This window comes from Octopus bimaculoides, chromosome 5 (assembly GCF_046866305.1).
Source record: "Octopus bimaculoides isolate indiv1 chromosome 5, ASM4686630v1, whole genome shotgun sequence".
Lineage (NCBI taxonomy): Eukaryota > Metazoa > Mollusca > Cephalopoda > Octopoda > Octopodidae > Octopus > Octopus bimaculoides.
The window spans coordinates 24,351,348-24,366,116 of NC_142932.1; the positions used below are offsets into that span (position 1 = coordinate 24,351,348).

General features: G+C 37.5%; 1 protein-coding gene across 2 annotated transcripts; it reads right to left on the reverse strand.

Annotated features, from left to right (window-relative positions):
* Positions 1-828: 828 nt before the first annotated feature.
* Positions 829-14,769, reverse strand: LOC106876419 (uncharacterized). 2 transcript variants are annotated; one of them, XM_014924963.2, is made up of 7 exons: positions 14,653-14,769; positions 10,820-10,877; positions 8,882-8,935; positions 7,018-7,317; positions 5,755-6,072; positions 5,318-5,620; positions 829-1,626 (listed from the first exon to the last, which is right to left on the reverse strand). In XM_014924963.2, the coding sequence occupies exons 2-7, from the start codon at positions 10,872-10,874 to the stop codon at positions 1,472-1,474; spliced, it is 1,185 nt and encodes a 394-aa protein (XP_014780449.1). In that variant the 5' UTR covers positions 10,875-10,877; positions 14,653-14,769; the 3' UTR covers positions 829-1,471. The 2 variants fall into 2 exon arrangements, with proteins under 2 accessions (XP_014780449.1, XP_089208223.1); XM_089352097.1 differs by lacking the exon at positions 14,653-14,769 and adding an exon at positions 12,407-12,753.

The following is a 14,769-nucleotide window of genomic DNA, read 5'->3' on the forward strand; positions in this document are numbered from 1 at the left end:
GTCGACAAGTATTTGCAGTTTGAGGACAACATGAAAACAAATGTATCCAATTAGGTCTTTAATTCATACATTATTGATGATGATTAGCTGATTGATTAACTCATGATGCAACACAAAAGGCTAGCAATTTCGAGATAGGGGGCGTGTCGATTACTCAGTGTTCAACTGTTTTACAGACCCCGAAAGTATTAAAGGAAAAGTCAACAGCCGCGGCATTTGAACTGAGAACGTAAGATTGGAAGAAATGCTTCTGAGCATTTTATCCCTGTGCGGTAACGATTCTGCCAGCTCACCGCCTTATGATACCACATAATAATGGTTCCAACTTTTGGCATCGATCCCAGTGCTCAATTGATAATTATTGTATGGAGCATGAAAGGATAAAAGGCAAACTCAACCTCGGCGGAATTTGAACTCAAAGCGTAAAGACGGACGAAATGCTGCTAAGCATTTCCCCCGATGTGCTAACCGTTCTGCCAGCTCGTTGCCTTATCATGCATCAAAATAATGGACTAAAGACACTCAAATGCCAACTAGTTGTGTTCAACTGAGCGACGGATTATGTCTAACACTTAAGAACGCGAACGGTATCTTCATATTGTTTATCAAATATCGTTGAAAAGGCCGAAGCAATGCTTTAAACTACTTGCGCCGAAGGAGACTCTCAAAGGTATGGAACCCGGCAATATTGCTGTTCCTTCATTCCTGCCCATAGATTCGACAAACATCCATCAGAGGTTATCACATAAAAATAACTATTGCATGGGACTTTTCAGTATACGAAGTTTATGTATTTACAAATAAAAAACAGTAAAACACATCTTTTATGCTACACAAATATTTTATTGAACGCGCATTTTACAGTTGTAAATGGCTACAAAATAAAATTGTTATTGAATGTCTAAACCGTTTCAGTTATCAATTACACATAACAACGTATTCTGTCTTCATGTTATGAAGAGACATTTGAGCGCTATAATGCTTTCAGTTCCTTCTTTTACAACCGTAGCCTTTTAACTGCATGCATCTTGTCTTAAAGTACATAATCCTGTTCTAAGAATTCACTAATATCTTAGAGCGTTGCTATATTCATTGCTCACTTAACAACCTAAATAATATATTTAGCACAAGTATATTAGTAATTCACTAATATTGTTTTATTTATTCATGTTAAGTGAGTAATCATAAATAATCTAATTATTTATTCGTGTTAAATGCATAATGAAAATAATATTTCCTCAAATACGTAGCTGTTTCAAATTTGCTTTTTAATGCACAAAGCACGAGGTTTTGATATCACTAAATTGGCTAATACGTTGAGCGTTACGTAAAACAAGCTTTTCTAAAACATATGCATGTATCTATTTATATATATATATATATGTATATCACGTGTTTAATGGCGTACGCTTAACAGAGCAAAATAGGAGGAAATATTCTCGTTTAGTTAATATAGTATTTATTCATCGCTTTAATCTTTGTTTAAGTAGTCATCGCATATCTGCAATTTCTTGAAACATAAGCCATCAGTAAATTTCAAGATGGCAATTATAGCTATAAAGAAAACCAAGAGACACAGTCCTACTGATGAAACCGCTATAATTATAATATTGGCGTTGGATTCATCTGGAAGAAATTTGACAAATAAGCAAATTAACCAATGCTAGAACAAAATATTGTAATTAGTTTATTAAGAAAAAAAAATTTAAAGGACGATAAAATATGCAGCAGAGCAATAATTTGAATGGATTTAAATGGATGTATACTTGGAGTCTATGAATAAATAAATTGACGAAATAATGTAAAATTTATACTCTCTTATCAAACGGCTCAAGAGAAACAAGGCACCTGGCGAGGACAACATCTCTGTTAGCATTATCCAGGACGGTGGAGATCCCATCGTGATGCTGGTCACTAATCTGTTTAACAGAAGCTTTGAAAAAGCAAAGTTCCCAACAATTGGAAGAACGCACAAGTGTCTTACTTTGCAAGGAAGGTGACAATGGACTTGGAGAACTACCGTACTATCAGTTTCTTGCCTAACATCTACAAGCTGTTTTCCTACATTATGCTAAGGTGGATGCTCGGCACTTCGGGTCTCTGTCAACCATAAGAACAAGCTGGCTTTAGAATAGGATTCTCTACTATTGATTACATTCAGGTTGTCAGTCAATGGTAAGACAAGGCGAACGAATGCTACATCGCATTTCTGTTTTGCCTTTGTTGATTATGAGAAGGTCTTCGACTCCACAGAATTCACGTCGCTCCTTAGAACATCGAAGAACTAAGGGGTGGATCTCACTGATATTGCAATACTGAAAAACCTTCACAGCGGTGCAACTCTTTACAGGCTACACCAAAACAGTGATAAGATCAAGCTGAAGAGAGGAGCAAGAAAAGGCGATAATATAACACCTCATCGAAGTTATTTACATCATGCCTGCAAGACGCTGTCATCAACAAAATCCAGTGCGACAAAAAAGCATCGACATTGACGGGGAACATCTATGCCACCTGGACTTCGCAGATGATATCACCATGACATCACATACACCGAAGGAACTGGCGGAGATATCGATATCCACACAATAAGTCAATCTGTTGGCTTCAATATGTACCTTAGAAAGATCAAAACCATGTTCCATAGGCACGCTATACCAGCGCCTGTCACCTTAAACCATAGAGGAAGTAGACAGCTGCATTATCTGGGATGTATGGTGACGAAAGACGTAAATCTCCTCCCGCCCAACCTAGCACTATTCTTCAAGTCGAGTACCCCATCCCGCTCAAAAGGTTCCCTGAATAAGGGTTGTTTAAGGATGTTGAATGAAACACTACTTCTGCTCGTGATCAGAGATGCACATATTGTCAGCCACTAAGGGACATGCTTAACTGGTTAAGGTCAAACAACTGACAAGCAAATCTGTAGTATTGAGCAGAATATTTGCTGTAAACCACCTTTTATACCAAAATAAAACGATGTACATGATAACACTTCTATTCAGTAAAGATGAGAAGCCTTGTACTGCCTGGTACTGCATCAGGACATATTATTGTTATTATTATTATTATTATTATTGTTGTTGTTGTTGTTGTTGTTGTTTTTGTTGTTGTTGTTGTTGTTGTTTTTGTTACTAAGGCAGCCAGCTAGCAGAATCGTTTGCACGCTGGGTGAAATGGTTAGTGGTATTTGGCCCGTCGCTACGTTCTAAGTTCAAATTCCGCCGAGGTCGACTTTGCCTTACATCCTTTCGGGGTCAATAAATTTAGTATCAGTGAAACACTGAGGTCAATATAATTGACTAGTCCCCTCCCACCAAATTTCAGGCCTTGTGCCTTTAGTGGAAAGGATTATTATTATTATTATTATTATTATTATTATTATCATCATTATCATCATCATTATTATCATCATCATCATCATCATTATTATTATTATTATTATTATTATTATTATTATTATTATTATTATTATTATTATTATTATTATTATTATTATTATTATTATCATCATTATCCGATTGATTTGCATTTTATTTCATCTTCCAGTTGGGTTTCAACCAGAGACCTAAGGCACGTATATATTAGATGGATGGAAACTTCCAGTGAATGTGGGTGGATGATGTCAACACAATTTTTTGAGTCCTATAGTGTGTTGGTTTCCCAGCGATCTGGACAAAATATTTGTCAGTACCTTTCTCTTGATCATTCCCGGGGTACCTACAGCAACAAGGATGGTTTTGCTTTTTAATTGCCACGTCCTAGATACCTCAAAGTCCTTATATTTCGACCGTTTTTTAACTTCCTTTGCTGAGATGTTTCTATCAAGAGTTACTGTCATATCAATTAACAGGCGTATTTTTGTTATAGGTCTTTGATGATTACGACTCATCTGTTCCCGTCTGAATGTATTCCAGAATCCCATAGGATAGTAACATTCTCTCCCTCAGTAACTGGTTCTGGATGGTGTTCATAGCAGTTCTTAGGGTGCGGGATACCATACTGACGGCATACTCTCCAGTGCAAATAGTGGCCAACCCGGTCATGCCTGATTTTATATTCTGTAGGGGCAAGGACTAAGAAACGGCAACAATGTGGTGAATACTCTCAAGTGTGTCATTGCAGAGTCTACACTTTGTGTCTACCGCATTGTGTGTGACGTTAGCTTGATAGTTCAGGGTGAGGAAACTCTGATCTTGTGTAGCTAGGATAATTCCTTCTGTTTCGGCTTTCAAACCAGCACATTCTTATATCTACATCAGCTTCCCTAGCTCGTTTGGAGTATTGCCCATGCAATGGTTTTTCTTCCTAGAGTCTTGATATTCCCTTCAAGCTTTCCTGCCTGGCTTTTGTTTTGCACCTTTTTGCTTCCTCAGTGTGTGGTTTGTCTTCCTTATCATCATTATAATCAGGCTGGTTAAGCTCTCGTCTGTATATATATATATGCTTCCTTTGAGATTGAGTGCAGTGTCTTAATCTGTTCATGTTGTCTTACCAGCTGTGTCATCCAGCCAGTGTTACTTTGGATGTACACTTGAAGTCCTATCGTGGTAATCTTATACGACGTTTCAAGCTGGTTTAAGCCTCTGCCGTCTTCCTTTCGTGGGAGATAGAGCCTGTGGGCATCTGATTTTGAGTGGTGCATCCTGTTTAGTGTCAGCAGTTTTTGGTCTATATGTCCATGCTCTGGAGATCACTCAGATTCCAATTGATGACATTAAAGTTATACTGGACAACTGGTACCGCCAGGGAGTTTATATCTGCTATTCTATTCTCAGAGTTCAACTCAGCATTCAGGACCATTCTGATATGTCTATAATACTCTTTCCTGATCTTCTCTTTCATTGATCCGTGTTGAATCCCTTTCCATTCATGTATCCCAAGATACTAATAGAAGCCTTCTTGATAGATGTATCATTATCAAGTTGGGTCGAGGTATTAGATGTCAGTTTGCCACGTTTGAACGAAGCTTTTGCACACTTGTCAAGGCCAAATTCCATATTCATGCCATCGCTGAATTTTTTCCCAGTTACTAGTAGCCCTTTCAGATCCTTTTCATCTTTTGCGTATAACTTCAGATCGTCCAGTGAAATTTGTGGAGAGGGGATAAGTCGATCATATTGACCCCAGTACTTAATTTATCGACCCTGAAAAGATGAAAGACAAAGTCAAACGCGGCGTAAATTGGACTCAGAACATAAAGATAGGCGAAATATCGCTAAGTATTTTGCCCAGCGTGCTAACGACTCTACCGATAGTGATAATAATAATTTACAGTAAAGCAGTTGAAGTTTTACATAGACATTTTTATACATACCTTGTTTGGGTATTAATGTGATCTTCATGAGCTTATTTTTCTTACTTACGCAGTAGAGTGTTAATTTATTGATTTTAGTCAAAAGTTTGATGGAAATTTGAGAGAATTGATTATTACACTTAACTTGGGATATATAGTATTTCGAGTTAGACTTGGTTGACGTGTTCCTACAACTAACCAAAGTTTGATTCATTTTCCAGTACTTCAATTCATCTCCTTTTTCAAAAGGACATACAACAATTGTAACTTTATTCACAACAGCTTCCATATCACCGATGTCAATGTCAACAAAGTCTACAGATCCTGAAAAAAATATGCAACAATATATTATCAAACAGAACGAGATAGAAGAGAGTGAGATCATGACCTACAAATAATAAAATGTGTTATAAATTGGCAATCTAATCTGACTTCAGGAAATTAAATTAAATACTTACTGAAAACCGTTATATTAATCATGCTAGCATGTTCGTCTGTTTTACAAACAATACTAAAACGGCCATCAGATGGTTTGACAGGGTGGATAGTCAGAGACGATTTATGTAATTCAGAATTACATGTAATGTAAATACGCCCTGGAAATTTTGTATGGTCATAATTTGAATCAACACAGTATATATACGATGCCAGTACTGCGCCGTCTCCATGGTACCATATCAAAGTGGTGCTTTCGCCTAATTCACAGATCAATCGTAAAGTTGACCCGGCAGGAAGAGTGTCGCGGTGATCATACAAAAAAAGATTTCCAACACCGTCTGCAACAGAAAATGGTATATGTTGGATTAACATCGAAACAATATTACAGAAATATACTGTTTAGCGATATTCGAGAGAAATGAGACGAAAAAAGATAACTGGTGTCCAGTTTTATAGTTATGGCAATGGTATATAATATACATGTTACAGACACTTGTATGCGATACAGTATTAATGAAAATTAATGATTAGCCCCATAACACGTTAATTTGAAAAAAAAAGAACCCACTGTAAAACTGTAAATAGTGAAAGTGTTTGTACACTGTAAGAAAAGTGCTTTCCAAGAGATCGATTCATTCTGTTACTTTTTTTATAAATTTTCTATGTAGTTAATTTCTAATTTAAAAAATCTTTCTTCAAATATTTACGTACGCAAACATTTTTTTCTTTTCTCGCCCTTTCAAAGCCTAGCCAGGCTCATGGGCCCAGTTTCCCGGTTTCTATGGCGTATGTGTTCCCCCCTCCCCAGCTGGACAGGACGCCAGTCCATCGCAGCGTTACTCAAGAAACAGGAAGAAAGAGTGAGAGAAAGTTGGGGCGAAAGAGTACAAAAGGGGTCGCCCCCCCCCTGCCGGAGCCTCGTGGAGCTTTTAGGTGTTTCGCTCAATGAACACACACAACGCCGGGTCTGGGAATCGAAACTGCGATCCTTCGACCGCGAGTCCGCTGCCCTAACCACTGGGCCATTGCGCTTCCACACGCAAACATTATATATGTATATTATATTTGTGTATATATGTATAGACAGACAGACGGACGGACGGACGGGGAGAGAGAGAGAGAGAGAGAGAGAGAGAGAGAGAGAGAGAGAGATACAGACAGACAGACAGACTGACTGACTGATTGATTCATTGATTCATTCATACATTCATTCATGACTCCTTCCTAAATTTGAGTCTTGAGTTTATGTAATAAAAATTTAGATTAATTTTACCATGACTCACTGTATAAAGGTTGAATCATGAACCTCAAATTCTTTCGTCTCCTTGTCAGACAGAAGAAGACCAATGGTGGTTTTGCAGTTAAAACAGAAACTATTAATGTAGATTCTAGTTTATGACATGTAACATTTACTACTTGGAACGCTGGGTTTTCCTTGTACTCCACATGACTACAAGTAGCAACCAAGTTCTTATTAGACCATTCCTGAAGAAAATCGCCTGGCCGGAAGGGACAAATTAATTTTCCGGTTTCGTATACGTTAACAAATACAATTCCGCCGTCTCTGAAACTTATAGTTTCTTCTGAAAAAAAAAAAAAAAGAGTAGAAATAAGAAATGGATATATTTGTTGAAACATTCAACATTGCTGAAATTCCATTTCCATAAAATATATTTCATGTTTTAACATTGATTTCAAATTTTGGCACAAGGCCAGCAATTTCGAGGAAGGGTACAAGTCGATGACATCGACCTCAGTGTTCATCTGATACTTATTTTATCGATCCCGATAAGTCGAAAGACAAAGTCGACCCCGGCGGAATTTGAACTCACAAAGGGAAGTCGGCAGAAATGTTGCTCAACATTTTTCCAAGTGGAGTAACGATTTTGCTAGCTCGCCGCATTATTTGAACTTACACTTTCACTTTCACTCCGTCATTTTTTTTTTCTGAATGTGAAGCATATGTTGTCATACAGCAGTCCCCTGCCTCAGCCAGTTAAAAAAGAAGTCAACAGCAAATATCTCCAACTATGGAGCTTTTGAAAAGCATAGGTACTTTTCTCTCCCTTTTTGTATGCTTATGTAATAGATTGTAACATGCGATTGCCTGTCTCTTAAACAAATTGTTGCCAAGCTGCAGTTCTTCCGGCACGATGTTTCTTATCTAAGATATTCTTATTTTAGAGTAGACTTGCGAGTAATACGGTTTAGCTTAGTGTCCACTACACTTTCCTTTTATCAAGCATCAGTGGGTGTTGTTGGTGTTGATGTTACTTTTCATTTTCTACAATTTCTATGATTGTGCATTTATTAATGTCTACGTTTAATACCTTTTTCTTGTTTTCTAGGGAATGATACACATAAAACGGAAATCTATTGTCCATTGTAGGTTATACAGTATGGAATAAATAAAAGAAAATAAGGCGGCGGGCTGACAGAAACGTTAGCACGCCGGGCGAAATGCCTAGCGGTATTTCGTCTGCCGCTACATTCTGAGTTCAAATTCCGTCGAGGTCGACTTTGCCTTTCATCCTTTCGGGGGCGATAAATTAAGTACCAGTTACGCACTGGGGTTGATGTAATCGACCTAATCCGTTTGTCTGTCCTTGTTTGTCCCCTCTATGTTTGGCCCCCTGTGAGCAATAAAGAAATAATAAATAAAAGACAACTGACCTAATGTCATAAAATTTTGCAACGAATCTTCATAAGGCTCAGCTAAAGTCTTTGTGTAAAAGGAAAAATGAACTTCAGTTATACTTAAAAACCGGCGAGAAAAATCGAAGCACATTTTAAAATTCAAGGCTCGTTAGAACGAGTCAGCAAAAGAAAATACAACAAGCACTACCACTACTAACTACTACAGCTGCCGATGATGATGATGATGATGATGATGATGGTGGTGGTGGTGGTGATGGTGGTGATGATGATGATGATGATGATGATGATGGTGGTGGTGGTGGTGGTGGTGGTGGTGGTAGTGGTGGTGATGATGATGATGATGGTAGTGGTGGTGATGGTGGTGTGGTGGTGATGATGATGATGATGATGATGATGATGATGATGATCCTTTCTACTATAGGCACAAGGCCTGGAATTGGGGGGAAGGATAGGTTGATTTATAATAATAATAATAAAAAGAAAACTGACCTGTTGGTAATGCCAACTTTTGATGCGTTTGTTGATAAGGCTCAGTAAATATCCCTGTGTAAAATGAAAACCAAAATGAATGGAAGTTTCTGTCAGTTACAATTGACAACAGTCGAGAACTAACAAGAAATGGTATAAACATCTGCCAAACAAGGTACAAGTCGACTATCAGGCCACAATCATCTGGGATATCCCTGTTCAAACTGACAAAGAAATAAAAAAAGCTAATCTCCCAGACATAATAATCAATGATTGGGGGGGGGGGGAACACTTGCTTATTGACACTGCAGTCACTTCTAACCAAATTATTGTTCAAAAAGAAATGGAGAAATTGTCAAAGAATAGACTTCGAAACTGAAGTATTCAAGATGTGGAGAATGAAGGTGAGAACTATACCAGCAATAACTGGAGTATTCAGTATGATAAAAAACATATGAATAAAACCGTAGAAGCTATACCAGGACTCTCAACACTACGCACTATCCAAAAATAGCCCTGCTAAAAACAGCCCACATCCTACGCAAGAATAATAATTCAATACAAGTACTCAAATAAAACAATACACAAATACAAGACACGCTCTCTATACAGTAAATACGCAATAAAATAGGAAATGCCAACAATATGTACTTTAAAACAGAACACAATTTGCATTATATACAACACACAATAGAAACACTAAAGTAACGAAAGACTGCAACCAAACGCCATAGCAAAATAAACTGATGCGAGAAGAGTTGGCACTCATCCTACAAAAAACAAAACACATTGCTGCACACACTTCAGCAACACGGAGCTGTCGCTGGTGATGCAGTAGGAATTTGCCTGGAACTATCAAATGTCGAATAATAATAATTGTAATATCAGGCCGTAGTTCTCGTAACTTCTTATCTTAACTGATTGGAAATGCAGTCACGTACATGCTTTGTCTTGGTTTAAAAAGATGGGCTACAGCAAATATTCTGCTCAATACCACAGATTTGCTCAGATGACTTTAATCAGATGAGCATGTCCCTTAGTGACTGACGATATGTGCATCTCTGATCACGAGCAGAAGTGGTGGTGAGCATCATAGCCATGTGTTGAGAGGAATTCTTTGGGGTTTGTATAATTCACCTCTGGAAACATGGGTGTTTTGTTCATCATCCTTAAACAACCCTTATTCAGGGTCCTTTCGAGCGGGATGGGCTACTCGACCTGAGAAAGTTCTAACTTGGCCCCACCTGTGAGGTCATGCACTGTTTATCTTGATATGAGATCACCATGTCGCGCACATATGGGTGTGATGCATGTGCCTCGTGTATCCTTATCAGACGAGTAGTCATGATGGGTATAATTTGGCTTCGTATATTTCGCCCCAGTGTCACTTTGATGGCATGCACTGCTCTCTCACTCAATAATAAATAGCAACGACGACGATGACGACGATGATGATGATGATTATAAACGCCAACGCTGCGGGGGTGGGGTTTCTGTAAAAGTAATCCCAGTAGTTATAAGCGCTCTAGGCACCAAAAAAGTAATATTTACTCCTTCAAACATTATATAAAAATGATATTTAATATAATGTCAATGGACAAAGCCGTAATTAATGGGTATCAGTGATTAAAACCTGCAAATAAATCAAAAACTGTTCGTATGATTAGAACATAGCGAAAATATGCAGACTTGCTGGTTTCATCATTGAGATTGATGTAACTATGTGAATTGCGTTAATAGAGAAATCTGTTCTATTAGGAACAGCAAGGATCGTTCGAAAGATACTTGATATCTAAAGAAATTAGTTGTGACAAGGTACCAAGGACGTTTATTCCAAATGTTATGCATTAGATATTCATAATACGGTCTACATAGCATTTCTATAAATTACTCGCACAATTATTAGTAAAAAAAATCTGTTGTAAAATACAAAAAATAAAAACGTAAAACATTACTTACAGAGTAATTGGTACAGAAACGTGCCTAAGAGGAATTTCCAGTTATTTCTTAACATATCCTGAATATAAACGAGCAAAAGAAGATTCAGGTGTTTATGTCATGTAGTACAGGGAAAAATATACATCATATTTAAAACAATCTTATATCAATTCAGTGTCAGTAGTTCACATCCAGTTTTCCAGCTGTTATTTCAAAGTTAATTGTTTGCGGATATGCGGACAGTATGGTTTAAACGTTTTATTGAAGTCAAGCAACAGAAACTACGAGAGGTCCTGAAAAGCCTCTGGCTTTGGGGTAACAGAAAATAAAAGGAGGATCAGTTAATTATGATTTTATTCAACATGATCCTCTCTCGGTGTCACACATTTATTGCATCGGTCCACCAGTTTTCTAAGACATATAAAAGAAATCGGAAGATTGAGCCTCCAACCAGGCCTTCCGCGACACCCTTAAAGCCACGAACTTTTCAGCACCCTCTCTCAGAACGGTCTTGGAGGAATCGATTGTAACAACTTACCTTAAGCGAGTTATGCAAGCTATGGGACTATAGTTTCTACCAAGTCAGTTTTCTCATCTTTGGTTACAAAATATAACTGTGCAATAGCAAACCAATGTGATATGTCAATGTAGCCTTCCAATTCTTTTTTAATATACATACTAATGACTTTCTGTAGAATATCAGCATACTATACCAGTTTCCAAATAGGAATTCTCTTCCTAATGCTTTTTCTTTACGCAGATTTCCCTCACCATTTGGTGAATGTTTCAATGTCAATGATGTAAGTTTTACTGCTGACGTTGGTACAACACAATTTTTTATTTTGATGCCATTATGCATATTGATTAAAATCATTCCTTTTTTTCTCCAGATCTAAGGCTAAAATGTTATGAGATATTCGAGAAAGAGGAATTATTTTACTTAAACCAAAATGTTTCTATTCTTCCAGTGTACAGGAAGATGTTTGTATTTATGTATGCATTAATGTATACATAAATGTGTATATGATTATAAACGCATAAAAAACATACACGTATACATGTATGTTTCTTATGCATGTATGTAATAATCATGTACAAAAGTTGATTGAAAACATTCCCACTCCAAAGACTTCTGACGAAATTTAGCAATGAATAATGCTTTCCAAAATCATATACAAAGATACACAAAACTACCCATGATCTTCATATCATACTTTTGCAAGTATCACTTCAATAAAATCTATTACGCCTTACAAATAAAGTGAAATGAAAAACGTGGAATTTAGCGTTTTGCGTAGAGAAACAAAACGAAATGTTTACGGTCGTAAGATATAGAGATATATTATTCCAATGTTCTATTCGCTATGTTCTTTAAAATATTTTATTCAGTGTAGTTTTAGCATACATACAATTATAATCATGTCTACATTGAGGTATACGCGAAAATGCTCTTAAAGTTACATAGCTACATGTCTATAGATAAATGCATATAGCTATACATTCGCGCTACATCTAATGCTTTCTTGATAGCGATTGTTCCTCTTCAAATGTTTAGTATATATCTTTATATTTTCTGCCGTAAAATTTCGTAAACAAGCATTCACTTACCTAAATGTGCAAAACCTTTGAATATCATTACAAGTTGTATTTGTGAAGCATCATAGTGGAGAGAGAACAGAGAAGATAATAAATAAAACGTCTTTTTTTCTCTTCAACTGAAGCAGCGTTATTTTACTATTTTATTTTTGTTCCAAAACTTTCACGATAACGCAGCTATAGATTGCTCTTTCAATAACTGATGGAATATAAACGTGTGTGTGTGTGTGTGTGTGTGTGTGTATCTGTGTGTGTGTGTGTATTTACGTATATACATACAGACACACATAAATGTAGCCAAACTTTAGCCGTCTCCTGCAAAGGAGTGCGACTTAATAGTTTGTAGGATACGGCCACTAATAGTTTTAGGTATTTACTAGACTACTCGTGAACCGTTGGATCACCTGGAAAATTTGAGTTTCCCAACAACGGAGTTTTGTTTCGTGGCTTTTTTTATTTTTAATTTCCGGGTTATTTCGCATGCTTTCAACGAATGTGATATCGATATCACACATAACCAGCTCCTTTCCCCCAGAAAACGAAAGATTTGACTGCTATTTCTTGCACGCCCTGCTCCCACGTAAAAGGTATTTCGGGTCCTACTGAGAAAGCAATCAATCTCCGAGAAGGAAAACTCCCAAATTTATAGCCTCTTCCAATATGATCTAAGCCAGCACGGAAGAGAATGTTGAGGAAACTAACTTGGGGTTAGTTCCAAAAACATAAGTTCATACTATGGCAGGCAACTATCTCGTACTGGAGCGCATTGTACCGCAGGCGGAGAATGGGAAATGGTGATGATATATCAGTGAGTCTGTGCACATATAAATGTGTGTGTGTGTGAGAGAGAGAGGGAGTGTGTGAGAGAGAGAGGGAGTGTGTGTGTGTGTGTGTGTGTGAGAGAGAGAGAGAGGGAGTGTGTGTGTGTGTGTGTGTGAGAGAGAGAGAGAGGGAGTGTGTGTGTGTGTGTGTGTGTGAGAGAGAGAGAGAGGCGGTGGTGGAGCTCCGCCGTTCAACGATAAAGACTCAGGTGTTCGATCAATTGAATAACCTGCTCATTGAATTAGCGTGCATGTGGTAGAGTATACCACAGATAAATGCACCCATACTGTAATTTTCAGGCAGAGTCAGTGAGAGACAGTGTGTGACAAGGTTGTACCATTTGAATCACAGGTACAATCCACCTGACGGGTATCTACACGGCTTCCATCTGTCTAATTTCATAAAAAAGACTGGGATCGACTCAACCCAGGGTTATATGAAATGACCTTTGTCTTGTTCACACACTGGGATCGAAGCCCGGACCTCATCGTTCCGAAGTAAAATTTACATATTCAGCCAAACACACGCACATGTACACGTGATGTGTATGTAAGTATATATGTGTTTATATATGCGTGCGTGTATACATACGTACATCTCTCTCTCTCTACACACACACACACACACACACACATATATATGTATATATATATATATATAGTTTCTTACAATATTAGTTTTAAAGTTTAGCACAAACCCAGCAATTTTGGTGGAAGGATAAGGCGTTGACATTCACCCCACCGCTCAGCTCGTATGTATTATGTCGACTCTGAGAACTTGAAAGATAAAATCAACCTCGGCGGAATTTGATCTCAGAACGTAACGACGGACAAAATACCGAAAGCATTTCGCCCGGCGTGCTAACGATTCTGCCAGCTAGCCGCTCTATAGTTTCTGCCAATATTATCGTATTCTCTTATGAAGCAGAAATGAAATTGAAATCGATCTACTTGCCTATCTTCCCAGTTGACAGTCTTACATTTCCTCCTCTTTAATGATCAAGTGAATGCTGCAAATTGCCAAATCACTAGAATAATATACAGCTGTCCAAGGACCAAAGCATACCTACTGTCGACGATGATCTGTGTCTCACGTCAATTAATTCAAGTCATTCTAGGTGTACCCATCATCCTGTAAATAGACACCACAGTACGAACAATACATGAACTCCAGTACTGTATATCTACATCTAAATTATCATATTTTTCAAACGACCCGATCATTATTGCTCTTATACTCTTCCGTTAATTCACTAAAATTAAAGTTGCAGCCAGACAGATTTTTATTCAACTGGCAAATGTAATGCCTCTCATAAAACATTTCGAAGTCGATTAGAATGTGGCTGTACCTATGTCTTTCCGTGATATCAAAAAGTCGTCAGTGTTATGCATAGATATTAAATCATATTATATTATATTATATTATATTATATTTACTTTTATAATAATATTGTTGCTGCTAGAGTTGATGAATCCACATATTTCCGTTGGTTACACACTAAATGTCAAACAAATTGATGTCACATGATACAGCTCCACTTGCGTCACGCTAAC